Source organism: Haliotis rubra, unplaced genomic scaffold (genome assembly GCF_003918875.1).
Source record: "Haliotis rubra isolate DU_JTF1 unplaced genomic scaffold, ASM391887v1 Scf106, whole genome shotgun sequence".
In the NCBI taxonomy this organism is placed as follows: domain Eukaryota; kingdom Metazoa; phylum Mollusca; class Gastropoda; order Lepetellida; family Haliotidae; genus Haliotis; species Haliotis rubra.
This window is the reverse complement of record NW_025764959.1, coordinates 146,374-162,082: the sequence shown is the minus strand read 5'-3', so window position 1 is coordinate 162,082 and position 15,709 is coordinate 146,374. Positions and strand designations below refer to the sequence as shown.

The 15,709-nt window shown below is 39.6% G+C and overlaps 1 protein-coding gene across 1 annotated transcript; it reads right to left on the bottom strand.

The window, feature by feature from the left end:
- Positions 1–3,902: 3,902 nt before the first annotated feature.
- Positions 3,903–8,685, bottom strand: LOC124278087 (putative 2'-deoxynucleoside 5'-phosphate N-hydrolase 1). Its single transcript, XM_046713839.1, has 5 exons — positions 8,579–8,685; positions 7,014–7,156; positions 5,534–5,599; positions 5,241–5,351; positions 3,903–4,011 (listed from the first exon to the last, which is right to left on the bottom strand). Exons 2-5 carry the CDS (start codon positions 7,150–7,152, stop codon positions 3,908–3,910), a joined length of 420 nt encoding a protein of 139 aa, XP_046569795.1. The 5' UTR covers positions 7,153–7,156; positions 8,579–8,685; the 3' UTR covers positions 3,903–3,907.
- Between the last annotated feature and the right edge of the window lie 7,024 nt (positions 8,686–15,709).

Here is a 15,709-nt window from a genome sequence, read left to right as displayed (position 1 = left end):
GATTTTGAATTGTGCGTGTCCACCCATTTTGTTCTGGGGAGGGGGGTCATCAATTTTGAATACATGAACGGGGGAGGGGGGCAATTTATATTACAAAATGCTTAAAAATTAGGAGTGGGTGTAGTTCAGCATATAACTAGACTTTGCACTATACGAAGGAATACGAGTTTATTCATATGAAGTAGGGTGGGTGGGGTGTCACTGATTTTGTACACGTGTAGGGGGTTCCCCTCAGTACTTTAAATGGGCGAGGGGGGAAAGGAGATTCACATTGTACATGGAAAGATTTCCGCCCATAACCCCCATTATGTTGTTGTCATATTATGCCTAAGAATAGATGGGTTTTTTCATAAAATGGCACATTTATTATAACTCTAACATTTCAAGCAGGACTATTGAATTTTCTGTAACAGACAGCATTGTTAAGACAAGGAGTGATTTGGTTGTTAAAAGAACATTTATGTCATGGCAAACATATTTGATTATTTAAATCATATTTGCTCTATCATAATACCTAATCTAACACTAGACCACATACTACTGTTGTACAGTTGTCTTGAAGTATTGTTGAACTGTAAATGCATCATTATCAAATATTTGAATAAAATAGATTCATGAACGAACTTATTTTGTGATTCATGGGCCAAGGACAAAATACTAGTCCACAATACTAATACTTTAACATGAGTAGTTGCAACAGACAACAACTGTCAATATCCCAATATTATGTTTTGCACGTTATTTCATCTTCAATTATGACTAAAGCTATGAATGTAAAATGCCTACAGATTTTCAACAAAGGATGTCTGTCCGTGTGTATTGTAGATGTAAGAGTAACTCTGGTTATACTTTTACAAGTTCATGGTGGAATGTTACTTTCCACCTGTGAAGATCTGGGTTAGAATTGGTCTTCAGCAACTCGTGCTTGTTGCAAGAGGCGACTAACGATCTCGTGGTCAGGCTCACTGGCTTTGGTTGACACATGTCATCATATCCCAATTGTGTAGATCGATGCTCATGCTGTTGATCACTGGATGGTTAAGTCCAGACTCAATTATTTACAGACCGCTGCCATATAGCTGGAATATTGCCGAATGTGATGTTAAACAACAAACAACAAACAAAAACAAATCATGAGAGAGTCTGTTAATATTATATGCACAATATCTTTTTCCTCATTATCCTTTTTCTTAACTAAGAGAAGACATAATATCCTTCTTTTCCATGAAGCTTTTATTCACTTAAAAACAGTAAAAATAAACTCAAAATATCAGTGGATGAACAATACGAATGACAACAATTATACACGTGCAGATACTTAAATAGTTCTTTTCCTCCACTCCTATTCTCTTCGCACACACTTGAAATTCATCTGACGCACATTTCACAAACATGTTGAAGATCAGTGTATAACAAGTTCCATTAAAAACAACAACAAATGCACATAAAATGGTAGGTGATGAATATTGTTATGGCAGTATTCAGAGACACATGAATATTTCAGTTCTTGAAAGACATTTAGAACTTTCATGTATTCATGACTATTTCAGATAATTTTGTTATTGAAATATTTTCTATTGTTAGGCCACTCCAAAATATTTTAATGTTTTATGACTATAATTCCGTTTGGATGCCATACACTATACTTCATACAATTTCAACAAATTTAACATATATGTTTTTGAGAATGTGTGCTTTAAACATTTCTGTAATTTTATAATATTTTCAATTTTTCTTCTTACGTGTTTACATAGAAAATATTTCAAGACAAAAGTGTAAAGATCTATCTCTATCTATCTCAAGTTATCTTTTGAGCTTTACCTGTGCAATGAAAAGAATAAGGCAGTTCACAATGAAAGTTGTGTTCCAGATCACAAGTTAATGAATACTTCCAGAATGGAGTTATTAAATTATTATTTATTTCTAAAATAATTTAATTTTTTTATGACTGTATCACCCTTTGATACCACTTTGGATACACTATACTTCATACAGTTTAAAAATTGTGCATGGAGTATTTCTTTAAAAAAAGTGTAGTTCTAAAATATGTGTAATATTTTAAGATTTTAAATTTTGCTTCATATGTGTTTACATACAAAATATTAGTAACAAGATCAGCCAGATGTGTTTCAGGACAAAATACAAAGATCTATTTCTTGTAGGACATGTCATCTTTCGAAGTGATGAGTTGTTTTTGCGCAATACGTGTCGTTAAAAGGCCACTAATAAGATCAGGTGGTCAGGTTCGCTGACTTGGTCGACAGATGTCATCGTATCCCAATTGCGTAGAACGATGCTAACGGAGTTGATCACCAGATTGTCTGGTCCAGACTTGATTATTTACAGACCGCTGCCATATAGCTGGAATATTGCTGAGTGCTGTGTTAAACAACAAACCAAGACCTAGATTTTTGAAGCTCTCTTAGCGCTAAGATAGTCGTAAGTGCTATTCATTAACATTAACTTACGACTATCTTAGCACTGAGAGAGCTTCGAAAATCTAGGCCCAAATCTCCATGTGCAGCATCTCAGTACATCAGGTTTTGGTCAGCAACTACACAATGGGATTCGAAATATTATCTGAAACAAAATAAACATACATTCATATGAATTAACAAGCATATTTTCTTTTATGTGTTTTGATTTTTCACATGAACAATTGTTTTGTTTGTTTGTTTGTTGTTTAATGCTGCACTCAAAAATATTATTAGGCTAATATTTGTGTAGTGCCAATATCCAGCTCAGCTGCTCAAAGGCGCTTTGTTTTTCCCCTCGATCAGTGGATGTCATCGTATTATCAATCTCAACTCCCTGGGAAGCATACAAATCTTGCAGTCACTAGGTTATTGTCACTGAGTTATTGTGGCTTTCCTATCCTTACAAAGTACCCATTGATAGCTGGGTGGACTGGGGCACATAGTCGGAGTACTTTGTCCAAGTTTCACTGCATATATCCACAACTACGTGTTTGCACTCATTCATGTGGCCACCATCTGGTCATTTAGCAACGGATTCATGGGTTCTATTAAGTGCACAGGGTTGTGTAGTGTACACTAAGGGATGTGACAACACTGAAAGAGTCTGCAAACAAACTCGACTCCAAGGTTTTTTACACCCGGTCACTGGTGGGCTCAATCCCGTCACCTCAAGCTTGCTGGATCACTAGCCTGGCGCCATAGGCAGCTCGTTAGCCACACCCCGCAATAGTCCAGCTGTATGGCAGTCTGAACAATTGATTCCAATTATGAAATTTATTGAAACTGCTTAAAACTTGTCTTGACTGGAGTGAATGAGTGAGTTTAGTTTTACACCGCTTTTAACAATATTCCAGCAATTTCAAGGCAGAGAACACCAGAAAGAGGCTTCACACATTGTACCCATGTGACAAGCGAACGCTTTAACCACAAGGCTACCCCACTGCCCCTGTCATGATTGGAGTTTGTAAGACCAAAGTGTGATAGTGTTAGGACTGACTGAGTTTGATTTTTACGCCGCTTTTAGCAATATTCCAGCAACATCACGGTGGGGGACACTAGAAATGGGCTTCACACATTGTGCCCATGTGGGGAATCGAACCCGGGCGAACCTACTGTATTGAGTTGGTTCCACACAGTAAGCATGATGCATTTAAGGGGCGGTGGGGTAGCCTAATGGTTAAAGCGTCCATTCATCATGCTGAAGACCAGGGTTCTATTCTCAATGTAGGTAAAATGTGTGAAGCCCATTTCAGGGGTCACATTTAACTATTTGCACATATATTATTTGAAATTTCTTGATAATAATAAAAAAATGATTTCTTTTAATAAGTTTGTAGAGAGCAGGTGTCAGGAAGAATCTGTAATTTATGCTATGATGGCAGTGATTTGATTTGATTTGAGTTATTTCCTTTGATACTACAGACCTTTTCTTATCCAAAGAACTCCTTCAGGATTTCTGGAACCTGTGCCTCGACATATTCCTTGTATATGACATTTCTGTCGTCTTCCGCTCCCTTCATCATGCATGACACTCCTGGAGAAATGATACACCACACCTCTAACCAAGTATTCGAAACATACCAGCAGTTGAACGAAAGCAACACTTGAAACAAACAGCGCTGGAAATGAACCAGCACTTTAAATAAACCAGCACTTGAACTAAACAGCAAGTGCTTAATGCTACTTCACTTACAGACCGTCTGATTTCATTTGAGACCGATGAATTACTCACGAACACAAAATCTAATAATTGCAACAAAACCACATTTTGCACAGTCACATGAAATCGACAGACCAACTCTGATGATTTGTCTCATAATTTTGGACACCCGAATGAAAATGTTGTTTAACTAACGATCATTATATTGTCACTTTTCACTATTTCTTACGAGAGGTAGAACAGCCAGGTAATCAACAAGCGTGTGCAGTGAAATTTCAATTCTACACGAACAACTCGCACATCTGGCTGTTCTACCAGCAGGTGGTCCTCCCTCGTAAGAAATAGCAAAAAGTGGCAACAAAATAATGATTGTTTGTTAAACAACATTTTTATTCGGGTGTCCAAACTTATGAGACAAATCATCAGAGTTGGTCCGTCGATTTCATGTGACTGTGCAAAATGTGGTTTTGTTGCAATTATTAGATTTTGTGTTAGTGAGTAATTCATCGGTCTCAATGAAATCAAACGGTCTGTAAGTGAAGTAGCATACAAGGGGACATAACTGCACCAAACCTCACAGCAAGAACATAAGTCAACATCTAGAGGTTCAAGACTTGTGTGTATTCTGAACTACAACATGTATTCCTTGTGTCACACCCACTGCTGCCACCAACTTTGATGACTTGCATATGAATGGTGAGGTGAGGTGAGGTGAGGTGAAATTGGGTTTAACGTCGTGCTTGAGAATATTTCGCTCATATGACGACGCGTATGCGTGTGTATGGGTATGTGCGGCTGCTTGTACTAGCCCAGACTGAAGCCGGTTTTATAGTGCTAGCCCACTGAGATACCATGCCGCAGTGAAGCATGAATACCCCACTCAGACACATTATACTGACTCCGAGCCGACCAGTCCTTGTTGTACCCATTAATGCCGAGCGCCAGGCAGGGACCAACAAGTACCATATTTTAACGTCTTTTGGTATGACGCGGTCGGGGATCGAACCCGCGACCTTCCGCTCTCCGGGCGGACGCTCTAACCACTACACCACAGAGGTGGTCTGATCATGAATAAGATATTTAGTATGGCTAATTCAACCTACTTTTGCCAACATCTGGACGGTAAAGCAGCAAAACTGGCTTCTTCAAGGCTACAGCTCTCCCGACCTCATAGCCCACGCCATGTGACGGCTGTGTCACCTCCGCCACAACAACTAACAAAATGAATCAGAAATCATAAGATAGTATTGATTCAATAATAATACTTTGAAAAAACAACAAACACATTCGTAGTGTTTTTAATTTATTTCTTGATATAGATGCAGAAGACAAAAAATGTTAAATAATTGCAAGAGTTGATTTTATTTCCAAAGTCTGTGAAGAGTAAAAGACATACCATCACATTCCTCCAACCAGGCAACATCCCGATCATGGATTTCCTTTGCACTGTTTTTTTCTTCTACTGAAACACACAACCATTTCAAGAAGTGTCAAAATGAGTGAGTGAGTGAGTTTTGGTTTTATGCTGTTTTTAGCAATATTCCAGCAGAAATCGGCTTCACACATTGTACCCATGTGGGGAATCGAACCTGGGTCTTCTGCGTGACAAACGAATGCTTTAACCACTAGGCTACCCAACCGCCCCGATGATGATGATGATAATAAAGATTTTGAGTTCCCCAATTTATGTAAGCTCTAAAAAATCAAACTTGAACTATTTCTTCCCAAGCTCATCGCTCCTGGCACTTAGTTTTGAAAACTAGTAAACTTCCGGGGTGACTAAGATGATGATGATGATGAAAATAGCTTGTAAAGCACAGGATTTCACATGTTTGCATTCATCGCACAAGTATTTGAGACCATTTATATAACATTCTTGTTTCTCATGATTTTCTTCAAAACTCACTTATATTTGCTGGTTAGGGAGAGAAGATTTTAGTTTTTTGTTTTATTTCCTTCTGGTTAAATAGTTAGTTTTGTTTTATTTCCTTGTATTCAAGACTATAAAGTAAACGCAACTGCAACTCTAATGTACCACATGACCTCTCACACAGCATCACCTCCTCCATCAATAATTTAAAATAAATATTTTTCATAATTTGTTAACCTTGTGGTGCCTCACAAACAGCTTGGGGTTGTTAATACTTATGATGCTGATCATCACAATTGCGTAGGGTGTATTAATACTTAAAGGCATTTCATTTATACATGTATATTACCATTACATCACTGGGGAATATACGGCCATATCTACCATGCTGAAAGAAAGGATGTCAATGTGGTGTATCAGTGCTTATAGGCACTTTATTTATACAATACTATTACATCACTGGGGAATATACGGCCATATCTACCATACTGTAAATGTTCTTTATTTTGTAACAATGTAATGTCTAATCACAATACAATCCTTATTGTTTTTAATTGTAGCCATGAAAAGGACACTGTTTTCCACATACAATACAGTACACCTATTGTTTGCCATGTTTTTGACTAGTAACACTATCTTATACAAATCACACAACTTGAAATCAAATAGTTTTAGGAATATGAAATTTTATACCATTGGCAATTTGCAATATCCTGTTGCAACATTAATGTTTGCACAGTAACATTTTCCATATTTTGTAATGTCCAATCACAATTCAATCAAATCACTGTTTTTAATTTTATGAAAAGAATACTGTTTTCCACTAACAATGCTCCAATTTGTTTGCCAGGATTTTGACTTATTATTTGACTAGCTATACCATATGTATGACATTGTTTCTTATATAAATCACACAGCTGGAAGCTGAAGACGCAGAAATAGTTTCAGGGATGAGAAATTAAATACCCCCGGCAATTGGCAATCCTGTTGCTAAATAAATACTTACACGTAAAAACGTCCTTCTTTCCCACATGCTCAGTAAGCACAGGGCCATATGCCTTCAGTTGGGTGATGATGCGGGCATAGAGGTCAACATCCTGTCGACCACCACTGATGCTGCCACAGAAGTAGATCTTTTTACTCATCTCTCTACAAAAATGCAATCAAGAAGGAAAAGTCATTTCAACTTATACAGGAGTATTACCTACTATCAACATATCTTTGTTAGCAGGGAAGTGGGGTAGCTTTTCCTTGTCACACAGAAGACCTGAGTTCGATTGAATCGATTCCCCACTTGGGTACAATGTGTGAAGCCAATTTCTGGTATGCTCCATTGTGATATATACTCAACAACAAAAGTTAGGGACCACCCTAATATTCATTATTTAGGTATTACATGGATCATAATGGGAACTATTGGATACTAAAATATTGAAAATTTCGGTGGTCCTTGACTTTTTTGGGTTGAGTATAGATGAAATGTTGCTAAAAGCAGCTATAAAACAAACTCACTACTCTTTGTCTTCAGGGATCGAAATGCTGTCCTTGAAACTGCTAGTAACAGTTAAAACTTACATTTAATAGATGTGCTAGTAAAAGGTTATGGGTGGTTGGGGTGGGTGGGGGGAAAATTCAATATTAAAATATAATGCTTAAAAATTAGGGGGGGTCACTTACATTGTTAATACATATATTTTTTTTGTGTGTGTGTGTGTAAGAGACAGCCAGGTGTGGGAGAAAGGCAAGGCACAGCACAGGTTAATGAATCAATAACTTTGTCGGCACTTGTGCACGTGCTTCTCTAACACCTGGCTGTCCCTTACTCTGCACTCCTCCCTCATAACAAATAGTGAACTGTGTCAAAATTTTAATGATAGTTTGTTAAACAACTTTTAAAATTTAGGACATAAATTCTGCAAACAAATCACAGAGTTGGTCTTATGTTTTGATTATGATCAGCGTTTCATTGAGTATTATATTTTTATTTGTTTTCGAGTTAGATTACAATTCATCGGTCCGCTTTTGAGCCAAATGGACTATATAAATATAGCATCCTCTATATTAGTCCAGCATATGGCCTTGGCTGGAATACGAGTTTATTCATATGAACTAATATAGTTCATATGAATAAACTCGTATTCCAGCCAACCTTGGTATAGTGCAAAGTCGTCTAGTTATATGCTGGACTACTTCTATATCTGCTCATAGCCCATAATTTTGTTTCAAATACATACAGGCTATCAGAAAATCAGTATTGAACATTTCTGTGCACTAATAAATGAGTTCATTGTTGTTACAGACCTGTTTCTACTTATAAACAGGGAGAATATTAAGTTGTAGATTATCCCAGATATAAATGGCCAAGCTACAAGGAAATCGAGCGATACCTTTGTCATTGGGTGATTTCCATTTTTGTACGAAACTCGTATAAATAACTCGTGACAGTTTTTCTACATAGTTTTGTCATGTCCCCCTCCATATGTGTTCAACCAAGTACACAATCAGTGCACGCACAACTCGATTTACACATATCTACTGGCAACAGAACTAGCCGCTAATACATGTACCCACGTGTGTCTCACAGTCGTCTCTGATCTCAACCTGAACCGGACTGTTTACAAGGTCAAGGTCGGCCTGTTCAAGTCGGGGCGCCATTTGAAGCAAAGGATCGATGGTGGCATTATTTCTTATGGGTGTGGAAAGGGTTTTGTCTCTGCTATTAACGTGCAAATTACGTGACGTATGTCCTCGAAGCGAGAATGTAATTTCTTTTCAAAACGATTTTACTATTTAGAAAAGAAATATGTTGTGTACAAATTACAATATCTTGCAAATGATATTATATATGTAGGTTTATACACTCTCTTCCCTTGTAGGAACAAACCACGTGAGTGGTGTTACTGTTCCAGCGTTTTGAGTGCTGCGCAGCCCGCCAGAGTGGTACCAAACAGCCAGTCTTTTTGTGTTTTTATCTTTCATAAAAGCGAGAACGCTCGCAATATGTTTTTACTCTTTTCATATAAGATAAAAAGAAAAAGAGTTTAGGTATGATCACATGGTGGAGATGTGTTCAGCCATGAGTGAGTTTAGTTTTATGCCGCTTCCCAGATAGCAAAGGTGTGTTGGGCCAATGTTGGTATATGGTTGGTTGGTTGGCCAACAGATTGACAACATTGGCCCAACGTTATCTTAATGACTTAAAAGTAACGGTGGCTTTTGACATGTTGGTCCAACAGTGGGCCAACATTTGATAAACTCTGCCTATTTTCCCTGATCTTACATCTATTTCACAAAGCTGGGCCACCGTTGGCCCAACATTGTGAATAAAAGAGTGAGCACACGGCCATTTTTAGCCATGTTTTCTTATAAAGATTTTGATGAAAGTTGAAATTATTACACAGAATCCATTTCCCTGTCTTTCAACTATGATGCAGTGAATTTTACAGCGTTGTTTTCTCCAAATTGAATACCAAACTTGTCATCATGGATAGCTTTACCTGATATTCAAAGAGCAGACGACATTCTGGAGGCCTTCAACTGGTAAATATGCATTGTTATTTCTGTGATACTGAATTGCAAATATATTGTGAAATAATTGGTTTAAATCATCATTTAGGCTAAAGAAGCTGACACATACTGTATTGAAAGGCAATTGATTGAGTAGATAAAAGATTTAATTGACTCTTTTCTTTAGGTAGCCTGTTTTAACCACTTTGATCAATCTCATTTCATTTTTAAATTATTTAAATTTATTGTGTTTACTTTATTAACATTAAGTGTTTGTCAGTTACACTCCTGTTTCCATATACAACTCTCTCTATTATTCATGTTTACAACCAATAATTTCTAAACATCATCATATCAGATATATGTGTCACAGTTATAGTAGTTACACGTCATATCCAAATAAAACATTGTTTGAACAGCTGTCTAGAAGTTGGTGAGTCAAAAATAAAACATGCAACTTTATGGATGACAACTTCTTGTTTATTGTATAGAGCGACGTTTCGATGTAGATTCTTACACCGTTATCAAGCTAAAAGTGACTACAACCAAATGATGAGAAGTATATATGCATGTACATAGTATGTTTTGTCAAATAAACATAATTGGGAGCGGCCAGTTGGGGACTAAGAACAACAAATGGATCTAGTGATGAAACCAATTAACAAGGAAGGGAGGGGGGAGGGGGGTGGGGTGTTAGGTTGTAACAACCTGATAGGGTGATTTGATAGAGTCTATAGTTTGATTAGTTCTTCATATCCCAATGGTATGTAATGGGGCGGTGGGGTAGCCTAGTGGTTAAAGCGTTGGCTCGTCACGCCGAAGACCCGGGTTCGAATCCCCACATGGGTACATTGTGTGAAGCCCATTTCTGGTGTCCCCTGCCGTGATGTTGCTGGAATAGTGCTAAAAGCGGCGTAAAACCAAACTCAGTCAGTCAGTTAGTGGTATATAGTATCCTTGGTCTCTATTCATCATTGGTTTGTGGCGGCTGATTTTGATGCTTCCAAAAGTTTTCTTTTTGTGAAGTCCTGATTCTTGGTGGATAAGATTTCGAATTTGTCAAACTAGCCCCCTAAAACTAAGTTTGACGTCATCTCAACCCTGATCAAGCACGCTAAGAACATTGCTCCAGCAGCCATGACCTAGAACATGAGCTGAATCACCTACAACATGTCTTCACGAGCCTCAACCAGTAACCCACCAACTCATAGTCTGTTTGATTTCATTTGAGACCAACGAATTGCTCACTAACACAAAATCTAATAATTGCAACAAAACCAAATTTGGCAGTCACATGAAAACGACAGACCAATGAAGAACTAATCAAACTATAGACTCTATCAAAGCACCCTATCAGCTTGTTGTTACAACTGAATCTCCCCTTGTTTATTGGCTTCATCGCCAGTTCCATTTGTTGTTCTTAGTCCCCATCTGGCCTCTCCCAATAATGTACCAGTTGTTATTCAGTTACATGTTGTTGTTAATGTCAGTCTGCTGATTGTCAAAACATACTACGCATATATACTTCTCATCATTTGGTTTTAGCTTGATAACAGTGTAAGAATCTACATCCGAACGTCTCTCTGTGCAATAAACATTAATAATCATTAAGTTGTATGTTTCAAATAAAACATAAGGTCAAATACTATGTCCTTTTATGATAGTTCTCATGTCTAAAATTATGATATCTGACAGTTTCATGAATTTTTGGGGGTTTTTTTCAGGAGCAGTTCGAAAAACCTGTCAACTGCGACAGCCAAAAGACCTAAGACAAGAATATTTTGAAGAAATACAATAATGTTCAAATAACAATGAAAAAAAGAATTAAATAGTTCACTTGATTAACTTGTGTTGTATATATATGTTTCTGATTGCAGAGGTCAGGAAAGAGCTAAATGTTGAAATACAGTTGTGCCAACATAAGGCCAACTAAATCACATCGTTGGTCCAAGTATGGGCCATGGTTTAGTACAAAGGTCAAGAAAGAGCTAAATGTTGTAACACGGTGGTGCCAACATAAGGCCAACAAAATCACTACGTTGGGCCAACTATGGGCCATGGTTTTGTGTGAATTTTCATTCGTTGGCCCAACAATGAGCCAACATGATGGGCCACTGTGGAGCCGATGAGCATATCCAAGTGGGCCCATCGTCAGTTTGACAACCATGGGCCAACCAAACCGGTGATTATGGGCCAACTATGGGCCAACATATCAATGCTATCTGGGTTTTAGCAATATTTCAGGAATATGATGGCGGGGAACAACAGAAATGGGCTTCACGAATTGTACCCATGTGGGGAATCGAACCCGGGTCTTCTGCGTGACAAGCGAATGCTTTAACCTTAATTGTGCTACATTGGTAATGAATGATCCTCTTGTACGCGGGGCGGTGGGGTAGTCAGAGGTTAAAGCGTTGGCTCGTCACGCCGAAGACCCGGGTTCGAATCCCCGCATGGGTACAACGTGCGAAGCCCACTTCTGGTGTCCCCCACCGTGATGTTGCTGGAATATTGCTAAAAGCGGCGTAAAGCCAAACTCAGTCAGACAGTCAATCCTCTTGTACGCACGTCTACTCCTTCAATACGAAGGTCAGTATCAATGATGTTGATAATCTTATAGAAGAAGGCGGCTCTGGCCCTGGCTCTCCTGACTGTGTAGCATGGCAGTGACGCACCATTGGTCGCGGTCAGTGTAGCTACACACAAACAATTCTATTTCCATGGTGTTGATGTAGTTCTGTTGGTGTGGGTCCCAAACTGTCGAAGCATATTCCATGATAGGACGGGCTACGGTGGTATAGACACATGCCCTCACTGATTCAGAGCAAGCCCTGAGATTGCGTCTCAGGAAGCCTATCGACTGCATTCAGTATGAACATCTAAAACACGGTGGTACCTACCTTCACAGAGTCCTTGCACAGTTGTTTAACATTGTTCTTGTGACCGGATTCCTTCCTTCCTCATGGAAGAGAGGTCTTGTAACACCAATACACAAAGGAGGTGGAAAACTAAAGAACTCAGCTGATTGTTACCGAGGCATTACTCTGCTTCCTGTCATAATAAAACCCTTTGAGAAGATCATCGAGAGACGCATCCCCGAGTTTGGAAATCATAACGAGTTCACAAATTCACAACAGTGTGGATTCGAGGACGGTCTTCCCTACACACCTCATTTATGATACAAGAAACTGCACACCATTATTGGGAACAATCGGATTCTCTCAGAGCCGTGTTTCTGGACAGTGCCAAAGCCTTTGACACGGTCTGGCATGCTGGTCTCCTCTACAAGCTGCATCTCCTGAAGATCCCTAGTGCGATATGGAACGTTTTGGACAACATGTATTCCAACATGGAGACAAGGCAGTGTATTAGCAGCCAAACTATATCTTGCCTTCATCAATGAACTGCTATGCAAATTGTCAGCTTCTGGCAATGGTGCAATAGTCCTGGGCCTCCACGTCACTTCTCCAACGCAAGCTGACGATATCACTCTCTTGAGTCCGCTCACATCCAACCTACAAGATCTGGTGCACATGTGTGAGGACTACAGCGCAAGATGGAGGTTCAGCTTCTCCCCGTCCAAGAGTGGCGCTCTTACCTTCACAGACAAGAAAGCAGTGCATCATCTTCAGCTTACTCTCTATGGGAAGCCTATTCCGAACCTTGAGTCCATCAAACATGTTGGAATCGAACTCCACAAGAACTTCATCTCATGGGATCGCTCAATCAAAGCCTACTCCTAACTGAAAGCCGCAATGATGTCTGTGCTAAAGTCTGGCTGCCGTGGTGACGTCCTGAATCCTATCACTAGCTCTAACATACTGTAAACAATCTGTCTTCCAAAAGCGTGTTACGTGTGTTCCATCAACAGTTTCTATGTATGTTGGGCGTGTTTCGTCAAGGCATCTATATATGCTGACACGCCTTGACAACGTGTTTCACCTAAACCTATCATGCATTCTGCCAACAGGTGCACGTGTTTCACCTAAACCTATCATGCATTCTGCCAAAAGGTGCACGTGTTTCACCTAAACCTATCATGCATTCTGACAACAGGCGCACGTGTTTCACCTAAACCTACCATGCATTCCGACAACAGGTGCTCGTGTTTCACCTAAACCTACCATGCATTCTGACAACAGGTGCTCGTGTTTCACCTAAACCTACCATGTATTCTGACAACAAGTGCGTGTGGTTCAGCCAAACCTACCATGCATTCTGCCAACAGGTGCGTGTGTTTCACCTAAACCTACCATGCATTCTGTCAACAGCTGCTCGTGTTTCACCTAAACCTACCATGCATTCTGCCAACAGGTGCGTGTGTTTCACCTAAACCTACCATGTATTCTGACAACAGGTGCGTGTGTTTCACCTAAACCTACCATGCATTCTGCCAACAGCTGCGTGTGTTCTACCAACACTTACTATGCATGCTGACAACAGGTGCGTGTGTTCCACCAACAACTAACATACACTCTGACAACAGGTGCGTGTGTTTCACCTAAACCTACCATGTATTCTGACAACAGCTGCGTGTGTTCTACCAACACTTACTATGCATGCTGACAACAGGTGCGTGTGTTCCACCAACAGCTAACATGCACTCTGCCAACAGGTGCGCGTGTTCGACCAACACTTACTATGCATGCTGACAACAGGTGCGTGTGTTCCACCAACAACTAACATACACTCTGACAACAGGTGCGTGTGTTCCACCAACACTTACTATGCATTCTGACAACAGGTGCGCGTGTTCGACCAACAACTAACATGCATTCTGACAACAGGTGCGTGTGTTTCACCAACACTTACTATGCATGCTGACATCAGGTGCGTGTGTTCCACCAACACTTACTATGCATGCTGACAACAGGTGCGTGTGTTTCACCAACAACTAACATACACTCTGACTACAGGTGCGTGTGTTCGACCAACACTTACTATGCATGCTGACATCAGGTGCGTGTGTTCCACCAACACTTACTATGCATGCTGACAACAGGTGCGTGTGTTCGACCAACAGCTAACATGCACTCTGACAACAGGTGCGTGTGTTCCACCAACACTTACTATGCATTCTGACAACAGGTGCGTGTGTTCGACCAACAACTAACATGCATTCTGACAACAGGTGCGTGTGTTTCACCAACACTTACTATGCATGCTGACATCAGGTGCGTGTGTTCCACCAACACTTACTATGCATGCTGACAACAGGTGCGTGTGTTCCACCAACAGCTAACATACACTCTGACAACAGGTGCGTGTGTTTCACCAACACTTACTATGCATGCTGACAACAGGTGCGTGTGTTCCACCAACAACTAACATACACTCTGACAACAGGTGCGTGTGTTTCACCAACACTTACTATGCATGCTGACAACAGGTACGTGTGTTCCACCAACACTTACTATGCATGCTGACAACAGGTGCGTGTGTTCGACCAACAACTAACTTACACTCTGACAACAGGTGCGTGTGTTTCACCAACACTTACTATGCATGCTGACAACAGGTGCGTGTGTTTCACTTACAACTAACATACACTCTGACAACAGGTGCGTGTGTTCCACCAACAAACATTCTGACAACAGGTGGGCATGTTTCACCAATACCTACCGTGCATTGTCCTATAGCTTATCAAAGCATTTGCAAAGAAAAGGCATATAATAACAACAAACCTGGAACACTTCAACATTTCAATAATTATATCTTCTGGCTCAGCTGCTTTCCTAGTCTCTCGTACAGACCCTGAAGCAAATATATCCAAGAAAGCCCACACAAGTCTAGAAAATGTGGCAAGTCTAGATTTCCTCAGCTTCAGAAAATGAAGAAAGTCTCAGGGCTCCTTTTTATTATATATATATTTTTTACTATGAACTTTTTTCAGTATAATATGTTCATTTCAGAGACTAGTTGTGAGTCTACTGCTTTCCCTATTTTAGGTGATCTATCGCATCAAATATTCGCTTTCAAAACTGGGTGAGTCTAACACAAGCTCATCAACATCAGTATAGCATCAAGAAAAATAATTTTGCATGTCATCTAGTTCCGTGTTGAATAATGTGTCATTTGAAAACCCCTTCTTAAAATGACTAAGGCACTGTGTTTTTGTTATAGATTAATTTAAGCAAGAGTCCAGAAATATCACGCCAAGACGATTACATGTGACCTACACATTCTACCCATGTT

Bases quoted from the DNA above. Each gene is read 5' to 3' on its own strand.
- LOC124278087 (XM_046713839.1), bottom strand. From the start codon at position 7,152: ATGAGTAAAAAGATCTACTTCTGTGGCAGCATCAGTGGTGGTCGACAG. The intron at 5,600-7,013 runs GTAAGTATTTAT...TGTGTGTTTCAG, and splicing joins AAAGAAGGACGTTTTTACGT to TAGAAGAAAAAAACAGTGCA. The intron at 5,352-5,533 runs GTATGTCTTTTA...TCATTTTGTTAG, and splicing joins CTGGTTGGAGGAATGTGATG to TTGTTGTGGCGGAGGTGACA.